Source organism: Terrapene carolina, unplaced genomic scaffold (assembly GCF_002925995.2).
Source record: "Terrapene carolina triunguis isolate 2854851 unplaced genomic scaffold, T_m_triunguis-2.0 Scaffold25, whole genome shotgun sequence".
NCBI lineage: Eukaryota > Metazoa > Chordata > Testudines > Emydidae > Terrapene > Terrapene triunguis.
In genome coordinates this window covers 2007758-2028967 of record NW_020664376.1, presented here as the reverse complement: position 1 = coordinate 2028967, position 21210 = coordinate 2007758, and the positions used below count along the sequence as shown (strand labels likewise).

At 39.9% G+C, this 21210-nt stretch overlaps 1 protein-coding gene across 1 annotated transcript in view; it reads left to right on the top strand.

Annotated features, from left to right (window-relative positions):
* LOC113406293 (P protein-like) overlaps window positions 1-8772 on the top strand; it is a 346792-nt gene extending 338020 nt beyond the window's left edge. Inside the window, exon 25 of the mRNA XM_026650336.1 lies at window positions 8267-8772. Within this exon, the coding sequence (XP_026506121.1) occupies window positions 8267-8354 (88 nt within the window). The 3' untranslated portion in view covers window positions 8355-8772. The remainder of the gene's footprint in view (window positions 1-8266) is intronic.
* Window positions 8773-21210: the final 12438 nt, after the last annotated feature.

The following is a 21210-nucleotide window of genomic DNA, read 5'->3' as shown; positions in this document are numbered from 1 at the left end:
GGCTCATCTATTATCTCAGGCTTTTCATGGAGGAGTGACTCTGAGGGATGTAAGATGGTTGGTTGAGGGGTATGGTGGTGGATTAACTGGTTATTGCTGATAATAATGGGCTATCTTGTGAAGTGGCTTTGGACAGTAAAGTATTTGCATTAAGGTTAGCTATCTTTTTGGTTTTATGGGAATGCGTAAGAACTTCTGTATCAACTGTTGTTTTCCTTTGAGGAGCAACTTCTACGTTGCTGTTGGCTGAACAAACAGAACTGTCCCACTCTTCAAGTCTGTCCTGTTTGTTCCAGTACCAAATAGCTGACTTGAGTTTTGGAGTTGCTGTCATGTGTTTCAAGGCAGCAGTGTACACCTCGAGAGAAATATCAAAAGTCCTACCAGAAATGAGTGGGAATGCACTGTGACGCTGCCAGGATTTTCATCAAATTACTGAAGACTAGACTGATAAGCCTTGTATTGCAGGATATTGTTTTTTTTTTGGGGGGGGGGTTAGTTTGTGTTTTAGCCAAAGAAAATGAACCCATTAGAAAAAAAACACATAAGTCTAAAGAATGCTTTGTTTTTTTTCGTTCTTTTTTTGCTTGCTTGCTGAAGGAGACTGTACAAATGAAATATAATGCCTCTTGATCACCTATGTGTGCTTAAGTGCTTTGCTGAGTAGGGGTGGGTTAATCACATACTGAAAGCTAAACACGTGTTTAAATGCTTTGCTGAATCGCAGCCTTGAATCCTGAAATCTACGCCCATAGCTACCCTTTACTAGCCCATAGCTAGTCTTTGGCTACCTATCTTTCCACAGTGTCAAATCACTAAGGACTAGTCCATAGAGGAAAAAACGTTGAATTGGTGTGATATGCAAATTTAGCACTGCCCATCATGACATACACCAGATCTGCGCCCAGCCTAAATTATACCCCTCTTCCCACATCAGTGAACACATCTCTAAAAGTTTAAACCTGGTAGTTTAATTTAGCCACAGTTTATACATGGAGAACTGAATTGTGGCCCATTGCATTTTATGCACTCTCATCCAGATATGGTGAGGTTCAGCTTCTGATGCATTTTTCTAACTTCTTTATCCTGATATGATAACTTCAAATAAAATTATCTTCAGATACAACAGGAAAGGAAGAAAAGTGACACAAATGCATCCATGGTATGTTCCTTCCCAACATCAAACTACTGACATTCTCTCTCTTTTTCATTACAATTTGTTGGCTTTAATTTTTAACATTCTACCCAGGGGTCAGCTGGACTTAATCATTTCCGGTGGGAGGCAGACAATTAATGCCAACAGGAAGGTCACTATATTCATCAGCTGTTGTTGCTATCTCACCATCAATTTGTTGCAGTCTTTTGAAGTCATAACTACACTGCTTTTCTCCATATTTCAACGGGGAGTTCATAGATTTTTAGTATTTTTTCATGGTGTTTCATACAGGTGTCTACCATCGCCATCCCTGCCTTCTCAGGCTTGAATAGCTTTTGAATAGTTTATTATAAAGGCACTGTTTTTCTGAGACCCCTATATTTCATATGAACTGCACCACAGAGATAATTGAGCTGGGCAAATACTGCAAAAACATTTCTGTGACTATTGGTTTGAACATTCAAGTTGGAACTGGTAATTAACCATTTTCTTTACAGTGAAGGACTATACTGACTGTGCCTTTTTTCCTTCAGATGAGCAGATTTGGGAAGGCCAGCAAAATGCTTACTACAGGTTATGTATGGAAAGCATGACATTTATTGTCGAAAAGAATTCGGGAAGTTTTTTTCCAGAATGTAGAATGCACAATTTAACACCATTTATTTTTCTCACTTGAAATTTCATTTCCCTGATCTGAGGTTCATTGCTTGGAGGGACTGTATGGAAAACCTTGGCACAGACTCAAAACAGACAGAAAACTGGGAGAAATTATTGTAATTTTAGCAATCAGAAGAAAATGTGGTTATAGGTTACGTTCAGTGTTTTCAATTACATGTTAACTACTATGTATGGTAACTAGTAGGTAACCACACTATAATTTTTATGTAATTCCAGGCTATGTGCAATTCACAGTAATTTTAGTGTTTCGTGAATGATCGTTGGCAGTGTTAGCCACCTGCTATTTTAGAAACAGGTGTCCAATTGTAAAGGTGTCATAGTCATGTAGATAAGCAGGAGCACCTCTTTTTTTAGACCTTTTCTTTAAATGGGCACTAGAGCCAATACCAGCCTGTCCTTTCAAATAATGGAAATAACAGTATTTTGCGGACTTGGGATGATGGAAAGTTGAGACAAACAAGAAGGCAGGAGACACAGAGGTCAGCATGCAGTGGAAGACAAGAGAAGGAGGAAATAAGGGGATAGGAGGGAGACTAAGAGAAATAGAAGGGATAATAAGAACAGAGAAAGAAAAGAGGGAGATGAATTCCTAGGACCTTGATGACCAGGGGACCACACATTAAAATATATATCCCAAATTAGGGCTGAGTGAATATTGTAAAAAAATTTCCCACCAGCATTCATTCAGATTTTTAAACGGATTTACTTCATCTGTGTTTGCACATTTTTTTGGTGTTAGCGTTACATGTTTTCTAGTGAATCACTATACCTGTAGGAATGGTTGCAGAAGCAGATAGTTTTCAGAATACTTCAATATTTACGTAAAACTTTCTTCTAAGGGTTATGTTTATCCAGTCGGAGAACAGAAAATATACCACGTACTTTTGGTGACCAATCACATGGTCAGATTTTAAATATCAAAAGTGAAATTTTCTGTTTGTGACACAATTTAATGAACAGTACTAAAACTATACTGGCTTACTCTGGCAGGAAATTTGGCAGCAATACTCAGAATGATTTCCTTGAAAATGAGCTGCATACCAAAGATTATTTGCAAAAGTTATTTAGCAAGTAATTTTGGATGAAGACTAAATCTGCAAAAATTGCAGTGTTCATGGATTATTCATAAATGCAAAAAAGTGAAATTTGTACAAATAAATCTTCTCTCAGTTCTAGATGAGATGTAGCACTGGGACTTGCTTCTTGAAAATATGAGTTATTTTCTTTATATTTAAATAAATATAGACCCACAGCTCTTTTGTTAAGAAAACTAGTTAACAGCTGCCATTCTTCATCAATGATAACTGTTCTTCCTTCCTCCCAGGGCCGGCTCCAGGCACCAGCTTACCAAGCAGGTGCTTGGGGCGGCCACTCCGGAGAGGGGCGGCACGTCCAGCTGTTCAGCGGCAATTCGGCGGACGGTCCCTCACTCCTGCTCGGAGCGAAGGACCTCCCGCCGAATTGCCGCCGCAGATCGCGATTGCGGCTTTTTTTGTTTGTTTGTTTGTTTGTTTGGCTGCTTGGGGCGGCCAAAACCCTGGAGCCGGCCCAAGTTCCTCCCCACAAAAAGTGTGTGTGTGTGTGTGTGTGTGTGTGTGTGTGTGTGTGTGTTAATGTTTAAATAAAGAGGATTGCAAACATATCCTTTTGATTAAGAACCATGGATATTGCTTTCGTTATACATTCCTTTTGAAAGGAAATATAAAAGAGCCACCTTGTAAACCAAACTATAGAAACTTCATTAACAGGAGTGACTTGCCTTCCACTCAGAAGCAGCCTTGAATTGCCTCTAGGAGCTTCAACACCCGGATCCAATTTTCGAGGCAGCTTTTGTAATTTCAAGATGTGAATTTTTGAAAATGAGCTTGTCACTGTAGGACTTCCAAACCAAAGTGTGGCACATGTTCAAGGACTGGCCTGAAATGACAAGGACTCATATTGTATCTTCTGCTGGGTTAAACATCATCTCATATAACATGACACTTGCCAGGCATGCAACATATTTCCTTGTTGTGTGTGCAGGTGTTGATAATGGAGAGGCCAGTAAGTGGGAGAGAAGAATCTGCAAGAAGTGCTCTATAAATTATATTCTTAAACGGATATTCAGGTATAGATTAGGGACCAAATTCAAGCCCCATTTTAAACCAGTGTGCAACCCCACAGCAGTCAGTTGGGTGACATAGAAGTGAGAGCAGAATTTGGCACTCAGTGTTCATATATACTACCACCGTGCTCCACCTCTGTAACAGCTTGAACCACCACTGCCAATGGTTTGATCTTGGAGGATTGCTGGTATCATCTTGCAACTCCAGAACTGATTAGAGAACTCCACCTTCCATTTTGAGAGCTGTCTCTGCAGATCCCCTAATGATTCACTACCCCCTTGGTGCTATGAGCTCAGAACAATCTAGAAGGCAGTGACTGTTGGGTCTGTCTTTCCTCCAGGGTAAATCACTTTTCCAGTAAATCCCACAATAAGCCAACCCCCCCTGCCCAATTTCTCTGAATGATTCTAATGTCTCTGTCTCATTTTAGAGAGAGCTGCATTATGCTATGACTTTTGCACAAAACGTTTCATTTAGATGGTATGGTACACAATCGGGTGATTAACTGTAGGTGTATTGTCATAACAGGAAAATGACTCCCTATATAACTAGGCTTACATTTAATATACATTTCCTTTTTAATTACTGAGGGGAAAAACGAGAGAGATGTTGCACTCTCTCCCAAGTGTTGGTGTGCTCACACCCATTTGAAGTGGTGGTGTTGGTGTAAGGAAGGGTTGTTTTGACTTCTGAGCGCTGTTGATCTGTGGCGTTATGATTTGAAGTAGCATCAGATTAGCACACTGCCAGGCACAACCCTAGCTTTGCTTTGGAGGAGAATACCATGACTGCAATATAGTTTCTGATTTGGTCCCCTCTTTATTCCTGTCCCTAACAAACTGTGATTCAATTCCCTCTTGTTTTTATATTCTCCTTCTCCTAAATACACTGGATGAAATTCTGGCCCCACTGATGTCAAAGGGAGTTTTGCTATTGATTTCCATGGGGCCAAGGATGTCACCCACTATTCCAGCAGTTGTCCTGAGGCCAATGTTCGTTCTGTACACTGCACAGCAACAGTAATGGTGTAGTTTTCATGTTCTGTGAAATATGTTCTTAGATTTGTTTTTTTTAAATGAAAGGACCTATAAATTACATTGTAAACGTTTTGGGGCAGGTACCGTGTCTTCCTGTGTGCCAGTACAGCACCTAGCATTGTGGATCCTGATCCTGACTGCAGTCTTCCAGCACTACAACTAATAAATAATATTAATAATGTTTTTGTTCAGAACTCTAACACTTCTCTCATCTGCACAATCTGGCCCACTGCAAATACCCCAAATAAATCAATGAAGTAAGGTATTACGCAACATGAGTATGGGTGGCGGAACCAGACCTTTGACTCTTACTGTTAAAGCAAAGGTATGATTAAAAACCTTGCATGTTGTTCTGCATAATTCATGTACTGCCTGTACAGAATTGCACAAAGCTGGAACCAATTTTTAAATTTTTTTTACAGAAGGGATAGCAATTATTGTTTTTTTAAATCCCCTCTCTTCTTGTCCTTATGCACCCAGGTATTAAGTGCCCTTCATCTCTGAGCTCTTGTGTATCCACTTGTGAGACCCACTAAGTTATATTAGTAAGGACAGGACCTGGGCTTTGCTAAGTCACTGGAGCTTACCCAGCAGAACTGAATTTATTGTTCAGTAAGTGCAAGGTCTAATGTAAGTCTGCAGTTTCTTTTCTTATGAAATCCTTAGCAATCTCACCTTCACCAGCTGTTGTGTAGAAATGAGCCATTCATGGAAATCCACTGGATGTATTTACATTTGAAGGAGGACTTTTTTACAGCACCATTTTATTTTTAAAGTGAATTTGTCAGATTTGAGCACTTTTAAAAGTGAGATGGCAAATCTTAGGAAGATCAAATGAGCTCAGAAAGAAAAAGAAGAGTTGATATTGTCTGAAAAGCAGTTAGGTGACCATATAATTAATTTTTTTTAAATTTCAAAGGCAGCTCTAAAATGCAGAAAGCTGTTTGGCAATGCCATGAATTTAATAACACAGTAATTTTGTGAAAGGATAATTGTGCAGCTTTTTAGAATAAGTAACCATTCAAAAGCGAGGACCAGACAGTTTAGCTGGGGGAGAAAATATACTACGATACATTCATATGTGTTCAAAATCAAATTCAGACATAAAAAGGAAGCCATGCCTTCTGGGTAACTTTGTGACAAGCTATTGAATTCCTATCTTACCAAAAATCACCAGGATTCTGTCTCCGTTTTGTTCACATGCATAAATGAGAGTTACCATACACCTTCAGGGAATATTTGAAAGTCTTGTCAGACTGGTTGCCCTGTCTAACAATTCCTCATTCCCCTTCCATTCTTCCAAACACCCCTTTCTAACCCCAAACAAGCAAAAACTTAACTCTGCTGTTGCTAACCAATGTTTTGAGAGCTCTGATGCTGCATGGCCCCTTAAATCCCAGAGTAACATGGGCCCTCCCAACCTCCTCCCATAGAGGGGAGAGTGGCTGGCATCATATGTAGGAGTTGCCAGAATGGATCAGACTCTATTGTCTAACATCCTGTCTCTGACAGTGAGCAACACCATATGCTCCAGGGAACGTGCCAGAAATCCCACAGTAGGGAGATGTGGGATAATGTGCCTGCCATGAAAGTCTTTACTTGTACATACACTCAGTTTTGTGGGTAACTTCTTTTTTTCTTGGGTTGCCTCAGTTTCTGTGGGGTGGTCAATGTGGATGAAGGGCTCACTGGGACATTGGGTCCAGAGTGGTGAAGCAGGCTGGTGGGGACATATCAATGAGGGGTGGTGAAGCAGTTATTTTTAACAGAGGTAGTTCAAACTAACATTTTTCTTTATGCTATCTGCCTGTTATTGCTTGTATACCTTGTCTAAGCTTCTTAGGCAGGGACTGTCTATTATTATGTGTTTATACAGTGTCTAATGCAATGGATTTCCAATCCTGACTGAGGCCTCTAAATGCTACCGTAATACAACTGCTACTAATACCAAAGCTCCTCTAATGCCATTGGACCTGTTCTGCTCAGGTCACTCTGCATGGCAATGAAACAGCATTGGAAAAGCGTTACATGAACCCTGGTCAGAATAGTGTTGCGGAAGCAGGAGGAAGAGCAGATTGCACCACACTCATCATAAATGTTGTTTTCTTTTAAAATGTGTATATTTGTATATGGAGAAAAGGAAGATAAGGAGATTATGGGACCTGAGAGCAGCTACATTCCTTTGCTGCCTGCATTCCTTTGCTGTCTGAGTAATTAATGGTGAATGAAGGGTGAAGTTGTCTTGAATCTTCTAGATGCTGCCTAACATAAGTGAGGCAAAAAGCACCACTAATACATTCACATATACTAGGTACATCCTTCTTCAATTTCCAGTGAAGACAATGAAAGAAATATTGGCACTTCAAAGAACACTATCACACTTTGATGATGGTTAGTAAAACAGGTGGATGAATATGAACATGGAGAATATGAGTAAAAAGGTCGTGAAATATGAATGAGAATATGAGTAAAAAGGTATGAAATATGATATGACACTGCAGGACACACAAAGTCCTGTCCAGTCTTCAGTTTCTGTCATTTTGAATTTTCTGTCAATAGAAGCTTTAAAAGCTTAAGTTTATTCTGAAAAATCGCACTGTGGGATTTACCTCTGCTGAAAGAAGTGTTTTGACATGAAAACAAATCGTTTAACACTTTCCCCACAGGCCAAAGAGATTTCCTCAGACACTCACAGAAGTTGGTGCATCTTGTAGGACTACAATACTTTTCAACTGACACTCAAGACCGTTCAGCATTATGGGGATAAATATAGTACCAGCATGATGAGGTTTATTACTTAAATGCCATTGGAAGCCAGCTAAAGGAATATCAGCCATAAACCAGAGTTAGAAAGAACCTTATTAAGGTTAGAGTGTACACACAGTATGAAAACATAAGTAGTGAATGAGCTATCCTACTGCTCGCTTAACTTGTGAGAACTGATATAATTCATGTAATTGCGTATTGACTGGCACACAACCAAGACATTCAGTTCTAGATTCTCAGTTGGCATAACTTGGTGGAGGTCCATTGAAGTCAATGGAACTTTGCTGATTTACACCGTGTGAGGGTCTGACCCATACTTTTCTAAATGTCATAATTGGATCACTGTCCTGCAGTGATCCAGTTATGTTCTTTGATTTTTTTGAAATGTTGTAAAGGTATCAAAAGCTAAGAACTTGTATGATAGACTTTTTGAAAGCAAAAGTAAAAGTTGACTGCCATGTTATTGCTTGGCAAACAAAGTGTTGCATTCTTATTGCTCTTTCCTTATTTTGTTGTTGTTTCAGGTTGGGTTTCCCCATGATGATTGTGTCCTGTACTATTGGGATGTGTTATCTCCTTGTTGCTCATGTCGTACTGGGTTGGAACTCTTAATAATTTATACTTTCAAGACCAAAAGAAGCTTTCTGTCTCGTTCGATCTATACATCAGAGCACTAAGAAGACACCATAGAAAAGAAGAAGAAAAAAACCCAACTTTAAAAAGCGACATATTGATTAAAATGATTGGCAGTCTTAGTTTTTGTCATTCATAACCTTATGTTCTGTGAACAATTTGCAGAGCTGAGTATTGAAGTTTAAAGGATTCAAATTGTTTGTCATGGTCAATATTAATAAGCACATAAAGAGATACCATCACAAGGGAATATGTTGTGTCCTGAAACTTTGTCTTGTTACAATCTGAGTACAGTCACAAATGAAAAGACCTCATTCACAATGGAAGATGTTCAGTAGTTTCTTCTTAGGGGTTCATTTGTCTTTGTCAATATATTTAGCTATTTGTATAAAAGTAACTAACATTCAGTCTGTACAAGCTGTAACAATAGACATATAAGCAGATAATCTGTACACTATAAAGGATGTACCATTGTCTGTGTTCAAAAATAAAAACATCCCAATAAGAATTTGATTTGTAAGAAATTATTCTTTTGAAATTGACTAATAAGTCATACGCCCTAATGTTTTTTCAGTTTAAAATTTCTTGTTCTTTCTAATCTTGTTGGGCATAGAATGTGGCAGAGCAAAGCAATGAACATTTTACTTTCAATTATTAATTCAGTTCTTTAGTGGATTACCCTAAATCTTTTAATAGGTTCAGATATACCTGTAAAATGAAATCATACTTTGGCTGTGCTTTTGTTTTCTTTGATAATACTGTGTTAAATCATATATATATATATATATATATATATATATATATGATTCATATATTTGGCTATTGGACCAGATCACATTATTTATTATGAAAGCGATTTCAATCCTCATCTTCTAAGCCTTTCCTGGGATTGGCCCAAATAAAGGTCCCTCTCGTCCTGTGTAACGCTAGAACTGACATGCTGAAGAGTGAAACTCGTGTGAATAGGAGTGAATTTCAGTGAACGAACGCAGAAGAACAAATGATGTCACTTGCCCCTGTTTCTAGTAAAGTGATCTGGGAAGTGACAAAGGAAACCGGTAATAGTCTCTTTCCCCTGGAGGATTTAATATTAATAATAAATCATATAGCTTGACCCACCCAAGTAGCTGGAGTAGCTGATCATTTGCAGGTTGTATTCCTTGACTAAATGCCTTTGAATTCAAAATCTAATTTAACTAGCATAATTCAAATTAGCTACAATGTTCCTTCAAAGAATGATTATCCCTCCTCCATGTTGCCTTATCCCAATAATGAGCGCAAACCCCGGACCCCCTTTTCAATATGTTGCTTTATAAACAAACAGAACAAATAAACCCAGCCTGAAACACATACTTATGGGACTGAGCTGGGCCTAAGTCCCATTCAAATCCATAGGAAAGCTGCAAAGTTTTTCTTTTGGAGGAGTGCTTTACTCCGTAAAGAATGAAATTCTGTTACCATTCGAGAAACGTGGGTGCTAATTTGTGTTGATCCATAGTTTTAAAAAATCATGGTAATTTCAATTGCTCTCCACATTTCTCATGTCATGCTTATGATAGTGAGGTCGAGGGATTGCTCTTTACATGCTGAATAAAACAAGTGAGAAAGCTGATTCAGACCCTCTTAAATGCCTTTGTTCTTACATATTGCCTTTTACTCACCAATGTATATAATATGTTTCTTTTTCTTATCTATAAGAATCAATCTTACCTTCTGAGGGCCAAGCCTTCTACATAACTTTAAAAAACAACAACAAAATTGTAAGAAAAATAAACCCTTGTTTGAGTTCCAGCAACACCAAACATAGTCAAGCCAATAATGTGGTTGCACTACCACACATGAAAATACATGGCCCCATTTGCAACTTCCTGGAAAGGGATGGTGGGGGGGCATTAGGTCACATTACCACCTACCCATCACATCTACTCATCCAAAATACTGGTGTGGGTAGGTGGTCTCATTGGTTTCTATTTAGGAAGCTCTGCCAGCAGGACTGTTTTGAGATTTTCTTTGTCCTAAACTACTTGATCTGCCAGTGGTGGGTGTATAGTACACAGGGAATAAAATATTATGTTTAAACAGTTATCCCATATTCTGAGGCAACCAAAAGTTTTAGAATAAATTCTGTCTATTTCTAGAAGAAGTTTGCTATGCTGTAATATTTTTCTGATAATTTCCTTGAAATAAAACTGATTTATTTCCTGGAGCATCCTTGCTGCTTCATTTGTATTGTGAAACCAGGCTTACTGAGAGCGCAGAGGACAAAACAAATGAGGAACATAAGATAATGTTGTTTGTTTGCACAGGGTTTTAAGTGATTGTAATCGAGTGCTCAGCAACCAAAGGAAGAATGGTGATACATCAACATGTTTTTCTGCCGTATTACTTTTGTTTCTCACTTCAGCAGACAATGTGCTTAAATGAGAATTACACACATGCTTCAGAGCATTTCAAGATAATGCAGTAATTTTCATTGACTTCCTTCATAATTATTAGAGTAATCTGCACAGCAGAATGGCTACATGCTCAACATAACTAGTGCACGGGATTGGTTGGAATACTATTTACAATGAAAATGAATTTAAAAGTTTGAAAAACAGAGAAGTTTAGTAATACATTATATAATTAGATCATCTATTGTATGTTTAGGGCTGGTATCTGTGAGCCTGATTCTCATTTTCACGAAGGCCCCTTTACATCACTCTGGCAATGGAATGGGTTTTAGAGTGAATATAAATTTATGCCTAGTTTGAGGCTCTTTTACCAGAATGGTGTAATGAAAAAACAGGCCTTGTATGTACAATTTCCACCCCTTTGGCCTGACAGGAAGTATGCTCCAGCCTAAGATTTAAGAGACATGGATTAAATTCCTGGCTTTGGGGAAGTCACTTAGCCTCTCTGTGTCTCAGTTCCCCATCTGTAAAATGGAGATGATAGCACTTCCCTATGTCACAGATTGTGAGAGGCTCAGATAGCAATGGGGATTATATTAGTGCCATAGATAGATTCACTGCTACATTACTCTATCGAAACCAATGTGGAACACAGAAAACTTTTAGAACCTACATTGCAAGAGAATTCAGAAATACCTAGCCCCAAAAGAGAAGATATCTTACTGGTAGTCCAGAAGACCTGCCTACTGATCTGATTCATTATTATTAATCAAATAATATTTTAATACATTTATCACCAGGGTAACCAAGTGGCTCAGAATGCATCACTTCAATTCAACCAAAATAATGTTTAAAATCTATCACAGTTGTTTCAGAGAAGATACCAATGTTCTTCCTGTAAGGACAAGTACTATACAATTTACTTTGACTTTTTATGCCAAACAGAAAGTATGAAAGCATGCGAGGCTTCAACAGAAGTATCACTTCTCTTGACCTGTAAATTCCTCTAGAATTGTAAACATCCAGGATAATATTATGCAAATTTAAAGAAAGATTATCTTTTGTGAATTTGTTATTCATTTTTGAATAACATTTGAATAGCTTTGTACGTAATTGAAATGTAACAGTAAATCAGGACTTCCTTTTCCTTTCTGCTCATTGTTGGCAATTTTAACATTTAAAAGCAGAAATGCATTTAACTCTTGATTGTAAGCATCTCGCATGAAAGCCTAGCCCTAATGGGGAATGTTGCCACTGATTTCAATAAAGCAAGGATTTCACCCTTGATTCACAACCGCTATAAGAATGAAATGTATTACAGTATGATATTTGTGATACTAACGTCAGAAAATGGAAATCCAACAGAAGGGAAGCCAATTGAAAGGAATATAAACTACGGCAAGTATTGTGTAAGAAGGAAGGTTAAGATGGAATTTGAAGACCAAATAGTCAAAGAGATAAAAACAAATAACTATATCAAATATATCAAAATTAGGAAGATCATGGGTGCATTGGACTGCCACTGGATAAGGGGAACAATTAAAGAAAGGGGACAATACAAAATAATGAATGGTATAGAACAGGTAGAGTTGGCATGTTTATTGAGCCTTTCTCAAAATACAATACAAGGGGACAGTCAATGAAAATATTAGGCAGTGAATTTCAAACTGATTAAAGGAAATATTTTTCACATCATGCAGAATTTGTCTTTGGAACTCACTGCAATAGGATATCACTAATGCAAAATTAAACCAAAATAATTGTCATTTATATGTGAGCATCCAGAGTTACAATAATAAGGATTAGTAAACCTCCCAGGATTTTGAAAGAGATATAATACCTCAGGCTTCAGGGCATAAGTCAAATTCTAACTAATAGGCATAGGAAGAAAATTTCCTTGTTGGGTAGGTTATTTCTAGAGTTTGTTGGGAATTCTCCAACAAAAATTGGGTTTTCTCTGGAAAAATGCTGAGTTTGTGTAAAATTTCGAGGTTTTGGAATTTTTCATTCCACCTTGAAACAAAACAGACCTTTCCATTTTTTTCATGGAGACAGAGACCCACTGCAGAATAGCCCATATCATGGTAGTTAGAGCACTCATGTGGGATGTGAAAGACCCAGTTTCAGGTCCCTGCTATGCCTGATTCAATTTCAATCTATATATTGGGGGTAATGACATCTACTTTTGTAAACACTTAGAAATCTACACATGCTATATAGCTACTAAGTACTATTTTTATAAATAACAGAATTAGGATTAGCTGCAAATACCATCTATTATTTTAAAGACCCAGGTGTGGAAAAAATGTGGACGCGCCCTTGTTGATTCGTCCAGTCTCTCTTCTGCCCACCTTAGCAGCACTATCAGTCCATCCTGTGACTGCAGTTACTTCAAACTCCCTTCTGGCCACAAATCAGTTCTCTATCTCCCCTCCAGCAACTCAATCCTCTGCCTCACTAGCAAAATTCACCCATTAGCTTCCCAGCCCTACACCTTGTGCCTCTGCCTTCTAGCAAAATTAATTCTCTGCCTTCCCTCAGATGATTAGATAGGGCGCAAATTGGACAAGGGCCACATTGCTCACAAATTCCCTGATTCTATATTCCACCCAACCTCCTTCAAATCCAATTTTTTTCCACTATAGTTTCTCCATTACAGACATGTGACAACCTATTAAAACATAGATTGTATGAAAAAGGAGCCACACATTCTGTGCAATTCATGCAAGCCCATAACCTTATTTATATGAACCTCTTGCCCTTTCTACATGTCCTCTGGCATTAACGCTGAAGCCTGAAATTTGAAAAAGAATATAGAGAAGCAGGGGGATTGTTGGTTCAAGGAATTAGTAATAGGCTATTGAGCCTTTCAACTCAAGGGCACTGCTCAAACCTCACTAAGGTAAGTATTTACTGTAAATCATTTCTATTTGATGTCTGTTTTATATCTTCCGTGAAGTGAGTTTGGTGGTCTTGCCCGGTGAACAAGTGCCACATAGTACATAGCTCTAATGGATAGCTTGAGAAAAATGACCAAAGAGCTGACTAGGCATCATGGCTGGAGCAATAGTCCTGCTACTAATTCTTCAAGAAAATGGATTGATGTTTCTTGATTAGGAGCATTCAGACCTGGCCCAAGCTAGGTGTGGGGGGGAAAAGCGTGAAGGGGACTGTGCAGTTCTGTAAGGAGGCAAGAGAAATGTTAGTGAGCATGTCTGGGTGTCTTCACCCTCCTCATTCAATCCATCTGCCAAGTTAATGGAAATGTTCCCATTAACTTCCCTGGGAATTGGATCAGGCCCTGTCTGTGGTGCTTCCCTGTCAAGGTAGAGAGACATTACTGCAGAAGTGTGGAGAAGGTTGAAATGCTGCTGCTTATGTTCTACCTCCTTTGTGACTAAATACAGACTTCAGTCTTCAGGGCTGTTAATCCAGCAACCATTCAAAACTCTAATAAATGGAAATAAAGGAAATAATTTATTCCTAAATTTGCCAGTGCCAGAGGTATGTGTTCAGTTAATAGTTGATCTAGCTAGCCAGCTACCATCTCACCTATTTAATAGTGTATTGGGAGAGCAAAACTCTATAGCCATTGAGTTGAAGGTTTAAACCCTCAGCAAGTTGGAAACTGCTTTGGCTTGTGAGGGTAAATGAAAAACAAAAGTTTTTCCTGAATTGACTCAGGAGTGCTTAAGGCTCAGGGTGCTTTTGTTTGTTTGTTTGTTTTATTTTATTTTATTTTCCTCCTCACCATCACTCCTGCATTTACTGTTGAGCTCAGAGAGCTAACAGCTACAGCCACCAAAATTGAATTTTTAGCCTTTCAACAAGTCTGAGAGTGGGAGATCCGCAAACTGCAATTTTTCTTTCTTTGTTTTCTATAAAAAGAACAAGTTATTTGATTTCTTCCTGTGAGGTGGAAGTATTTAAAGCTTTGGGCTGCTGGTTATTTTCTCTGGAACAAGAAGTTTATTGGTAGATGGGTGTTGGGAATGAGGCAATGCATTTCAAGTTTGCCTTGAAGGTTCATGCACTTTCATTGAGTCTGGTCAGTACATGTCTAAGCACTGTAACATAAGTGGTAAAAATGACAGACCTGAATGGTATTCCTCCACCTCTATACCTCGTGAGAGTGAGAAAAAAATACTCCTCTAAGATTACAAAACTCAGGGGTTTCTGACCCTAAAACTTGAGGTAAGAAAGGAATAGAAAAGTAGCTAGATCCAGCTGATGAACAACCTCTAATAAACCACAATAAATCCTGTACATACATAATGGATAGTGGTTGCTGTTAAAATCCTAACAATTACTGTTTGAAAGTAATGAATATTACTACATACTTGGCAGTATAGGCAGCACCACCTGGAGGTTTTTAAGGTCAGGCTTGACAAAGCCCTGGCTGGGATGATTTAGTTGGGGATTGGTCTTGCTTTGAGCAGGGGGTTGGACTAGGTGACCTCTTGAGGTCCCTTCCAACCTTGATATTCTATGATTCTATAGCTAAGTTTCCTGATACTTCTTATTACGAGACTCCTGGGTCCAGAGTCAGTTGCTTACAACTTTTCCAAACTTTAACAATTTGGGTTAAAAATTTCACTGCTGAGTGTTTTCCTCATGCTAAATTTTTGGCAAAAGTTTCAGCAAAAATGGTTCAGCTGTTTCTGAGAACAAGATTTTTAAGCCCATATTTTCTTAAAAAAAAAAAAAAAAAAAGGGCCATCTTTTTATTGAGAAGCTCTAGTGGCCCCCGAGCCTTGAAGCAGGGGAAACTGGCAGGAAGTTACCGTGGTGTCAGGGATATGTTTTTTTTCTGGCCCATGAAAAACTGCACAAATTTGGCCATGTTAAAACACTTTGAAAAATCTCAGTTCACACCTGCTTAGTAGAGGCTGCTTAGAATTTGACAGCTAAATTTTCATAAGATTCTGCCTGCCTTGAGCATGCCCTATCCTAGGGCTGCATGGGATGAAAAGAACTTTCCCTGCAATCTCTCATCCTAGGTGCTGTGGCTCTGGAGCCAGGAACTGAGAACAAGCAGACTCTCTCTCTTGTGCTTTCAGTGCTGCCCTTGCTACTGACCAGGCAGCGTGGGGGAGGAACAACCTGACTGGAATACAGAGGGGACAGGAGCAATCTTCATGTTGGCATTTCCTAACTTCTACCTGTTTCACTTTGCAACCTTAATGCTCTTTGAATATTTTTGCATGTAATACGTATGTTTATAGTAAGCGTATGGAAATTAATTAAGCTAGAATCAAATTGAGGCCACTTTAATGCTGAATGAGAGTCTCCACACAGGGGTTTAATGCAGTTTAACTAAGCCACTGTAAATTTGCATTTTTAGTTCATTCTGATTCACTTTCCTGAATGTCCCCATGTAGACAAGCCCTTTAAGTCTCCCCTTCCCTAAAAATAGGGAAGATGAGGATTGTGTTGTAGGGAGAGCTTTAGACTGTCTGAGAAAGTCTGACTGTCTCAAAGCAAGAGAGTGCAGCTGAGGATAACAGGTTTTTTGAAACAGACAGTGCTCTTATTATGTTAATAGGTTTTCTGCTAAAACAAAATCTGCACTAAAGTGTTGGATTTTGTAAACAAGTTGTCAACATCCTTTTTTATGTATTCACATTACAGTTTTGGCTTATTATTCCTAGTAAAATTGATGCCAACTTGCATTACATTTGATTGTGGAACGATACAGGCATCACCGTGATAAAACATAAAGGAACTCACACATTTCTTCCCGCTAACACTAAGCAAAAGTCTTGTGTAACTTAAACACATTTGACTCTTTAGTGTGTTTAAGAGGAAAACAACTGCAGTAGGTGAGCAGCAGTGAATGTAGCCTGTTCTTAAACAGTCTACAGGACACATCTGAAAAGTCAGGGATTACAGTTCCCATCAGCCCACTCCCCCTTCCTCCTGACTAAAGGGGAAAGGTCCTGAGCCAGGAAGTGGCTGGGTTTTATTTGGGATCTGCGGCCACATGGCAAGGAGGAGCTGCAGGGAAGGTGAAGCAGGAGCTACATAGTGAATAGGGAGCTGGAGAGAAGACCCAGGAACTGTCTACAGAGTGGCATGTAGAACAGAATCTGACTGCTGGACATCACAGCTGGGTGCAGGGCTGGGTGAGACTTCTGGGGGAGCAGCAGCAGATGGTCAGGAAGCCAATGCAGAGGGGCCCCAATGAGAGACCCTACCTGAGCCTGGCTTGTAAAACTGTAAGTTCCTATTTGCTTGAATAGAGACTGGACTGGAGAGGAGAGCCCAGGAACTAGGCCTGAAGAGTCCTGACTCTTGACTGCACTGCCCTCGGGGCCTAAACAAGAACAGAGAGGGTTGCAAGTATTGGTTGGACATATTCCTGGAGGTTTTATCAAATGACATAATCTTTAATTAAAGATTAATCTTTAATTCCTGGAGACTTCAGGACAATGCTGGAGGGTTGGCAACCTAAGAACTGCTACTTTCAACTGTAAAGGTTTAGCCTTTGTACATATGGTAACTTCAATCATTCCCTTTCCTGACAGCCCTGGTAAAACACTCTTTCCCCTAGCCAGGTGTCTGAATGGTTATTGGGACCCACCAGGGCTAGCGTACACCAGGCCTAGAGGCTGTAGCATCTACAGTGGTTGCCTCTGAATTGCAGTACACGTGATATGCAGAGGTTTGGTGAACTGTAAAGCCTCTATAATTACAGGACTCTGGAGAAGAATGATAAAGAAGGGGGTGATGCAGGTGAAAGGAACATGTTTTCAATTTGCAGGTTCAACACTGTTTAACAGGATGCTTAGCATTATGTTGGCTTTCTCCTTCTCCCCTTCCAGTTAGACTTGTGAATACATAAAAAAAGGATGTTGACATTACAGTTTTGGCTTATTATTCCTAGTAAAATTGATGCCAATTTGCATTACATTTGATTGTGGAATGATACAGGCATCACAGTAATAAAACATAAAGGAACTCACACATTTCTTCCCACTAACACTTTTTTTCCCTTTCAAAAAAATAGGAACTGTATTAACAATTCTCCAGTCACAGGGTACAACCCCCAAGTTTACAGATTCATTAAAAATCCTTGCTATTAGACTTGCAATTTCATGTGCCAGTTCCTTTAATATTCTTGGATTGAGATTATCCGAGCCCTTCCGATTTAGTCCCATTAAGCTGTTTGAGTTTGACTTCCACCTCTATCTCCATATCCTCATTCCCATGGTCACTCTGCCCCTACCTCTATGATCTTCACTAGTCTTATTAAAAACTGAAGCAAAGTATTTATTTAGGTGTTGGGCCATGCCTAGATAATCTTTAATTTCCACTCTATCCCCAGTGCTTAGAGGTCCCACTTCTTCTTTCCTTGTTTTCTTTTAATTATATGGCTATAGAACCTTTTCCTATTGATTTTAATTCCCTTTGCAAGGTGCAACTCTGCTTGGCTTTTGGCAGTTCTCACTTTATCCCTACACTTCCTGACCTCAAGAGGTAGTGTTCCTTGCTGATCCATCCCATTTTCCATTCCTTGTAGACTTTCTGCTTTCTCTTAATCACCTGTTTGAGATGCTTGCTCATCCAGCTTAGTCTGCAACCTATTCCTACATATTTTTTCCCCTTGCTGGGGATGCAGGCTTCAGATAGTTTCTGCAACTTTGACTTAAACTAATTCCTAGCTTCCTCCACATTCAGATCCCTGAGTTCTTCAGTCCAGTTCACTTCCCTAACTAATTCCCTTAATTTTTTAAAGTTAGCCTGTAGCAGGGCGGTTACCCCGTTCCTGGGATAAAAGGAGTGAGAGCAGCTGAGGGAGGCTGGCTGGGTAGCTGGCCACACCTGGCCCTGATAAGAGGACTGTGAGTCAGGAGCAGTGAGAGTCTCACTCCAGGGTTGGAGTGAGAAGGACCTAGCTGCCTGGGAGAGACGGTACCTTTGACAGAGCAGCACTGGGGAAGGGGCAGGCTGAGCTGGGGAGCTCAGGCCTGGCTACCTCTCAGGCTGAGGCCTGGCAGGAAGGCCTAAGGAGGTTTTGGAGCTGCAGGGAGACAACTGAAGCTAGAAAGGCAGCAGGTCCAACTGCCTTGCCAATGATGAGTGACCATTACAGACTGCAGTTTGCCCTAGAGAAAGGGGCTAGATGACAACTGGCGGTAGCCACTGAGGCAAGGTGGGCTTATGGGGAGGGGGGTACCCCTAGGAGGGGAGACCCAGAGTGTGGGACTGCTGCTGTGGGGCAGCACCTCAAGATAAGAGGCACCGGGGTCCGGGAGGGACACAGAGCCTGAAGTACAGTGGTGGAGATTGACGAGGCAGCAGGTACCAGTAGGGAGATACCGGCCAGCAGGAGGCACTCCTGAGGCTGGACTGAGCTAATTCCCAGACTGACCAGCAGGAGATGCCATGGCAGTGAGGGCCCGCCATACCACATACCCCTTTTGAAATCAAGGATCCTAGTTGCAGATTTATTTTTGTTTATCCTTCCATTAAGTTTAAACTGAATTAATTCATGATCACTCGAACCAAGGTTATTCTCTACAATCAGCTCTTCTATGAGGTCCTCACTACTCACCAATACCAAATCTAAAATGGCATCACCTCTTGTTGGTCTAGTGACTATCTGGTGAATAAATCTGTCAGATATCACATCCAGAAAAATCTGGGTCCTACTATTATTAGAGGCACTTGTCCTACAATCTATATCTGGGAAGTTAGTCTCCCATAATCACACAATTCCTAGTAGTATTTATTTAGTTTAAACATTAAAGAGAAATCTCTTGATATCCAAATCAGATCCAGGGTGTCTGTAGCACACCCAAAGCACTAGCCTGGGGAACCTCTAGTAGCTTTTTCCCCCAAAGTGATTTTGGCCCAAACAGACTCTGTCTTATCCATTCCATCACTTCTAATTTCTTTATAGTCTACCTCATCATTAATATTAGGGTGACCATACGTCCCGCTTTGGCTGGGACAGTCCCTTTTTTAAGCCCTGTGCCAGCTGTCCCAACTTTTTTTTCAAAAGGAGGCACTTGTCCCGTTTGCTCTTGTTTACTTGATCAGTTGGCAAGAGCAAGCAGGACAAATGCCCACTGTTGTCAAAAAATGGGGTGCAGTGTGGAGGAACATGTGGGCAGGTAAGTAGAGATGCCAGCCTCCAGCACAGGGGAGGCAGGGCTGGGGGGTAGGCAGCATTTCAGCATGTGCAGGGGCTGGAAGGGTTCCAGCGACGGGCAACAGCCTTGTGCACGAGTGGGGAGGGGGGACTCAGGCGAGCGGTTGGGGGTGTCCCCTTTTCTCTTTGGGAAATATGGCTACCCTAATTAATATACAATACTACTCCACCACCTTTGCCTTTATTTCTGTTTTTCCTGAACACCACATACCCTTCAATACCTGTTCTCCAGTCATGACTACAATTCTACCATGTTTCTGTTATCCTTATAATATCTGGTTTCACTTCCTGCACTAATAGGTCTAGTTCCTTTTGTTACCCAGGCTCCTTGCAGTGATGTACAAATATCTTAACTGTTGCTGCTTGGCTTCACCCAAATTCCTCGCCTGATTGGGTACAGTCATTCTACTGCCAGTATCACCTACCTGACTGTTAGCTTCATTTGTATGGGCACTATCTTTCCTCTTAATGTCCATTCTCCTACGCACTGCTGTTCCTTTCTCCATTGCTGTATCCTTCCTTACTTGATTTTCCTCCCTCTCAATATTAAAATCAAATAGAGTTGCACCTTGTTTACATGAGAACTGAATTTGGTCGATTGTAACCATTTGATATTAAATAAATGATTTCTGTGGAGGCTTATGAAAACTGAGAAAACTGATACATAAAGGTCTGCTGAGAGGCAATTTACTGTAGCTGGTAATGATTGCACTCCTTTCTGACTCAAAACAGAGACGGCATAGCCAATCCTTTCTACCAAGAGAAGGCCTGGCTGGCAAATCTACCGTGGATTGGTAACCAATTTTATGCCTGGTGTACGCTAATGTAATGCTGCTGGTTACACTTCATTTTGGCCAACTTCCCTAATAGCAGAATGCCAAAGAAACCTGTTTGGCTACTAACAGTTGGATTAATAGACGGTGAATCTAGAAGGAACCACTGTCTGACCTCCAGGAAGTTTCACCTAACACTTTCTAGTAATTCGTGGCTGAACTAGAGCATAGCTTTTAGAAAGATATCCATTCCTGATCTAAAGATTTCAAGTGCTGAAGAATTTACTACACCCCTCCCCCCGCCGTAAATTATTTCAGTGGTTAATTACCTTTACTTGTAATTTGTTTGTTGCTATAATCAAGTATGTTATTGTTATGGCTGTGGCTATTTGTGGACAGGGTATATGAATAGCAAATAGAGTTGTAGCTTGCTTACATGAGATCTGAATTTGGTCCACCATATCCATTTGGTATTTAAATGAATGAAACAAACATTCAGAAGGGTTGCTTTT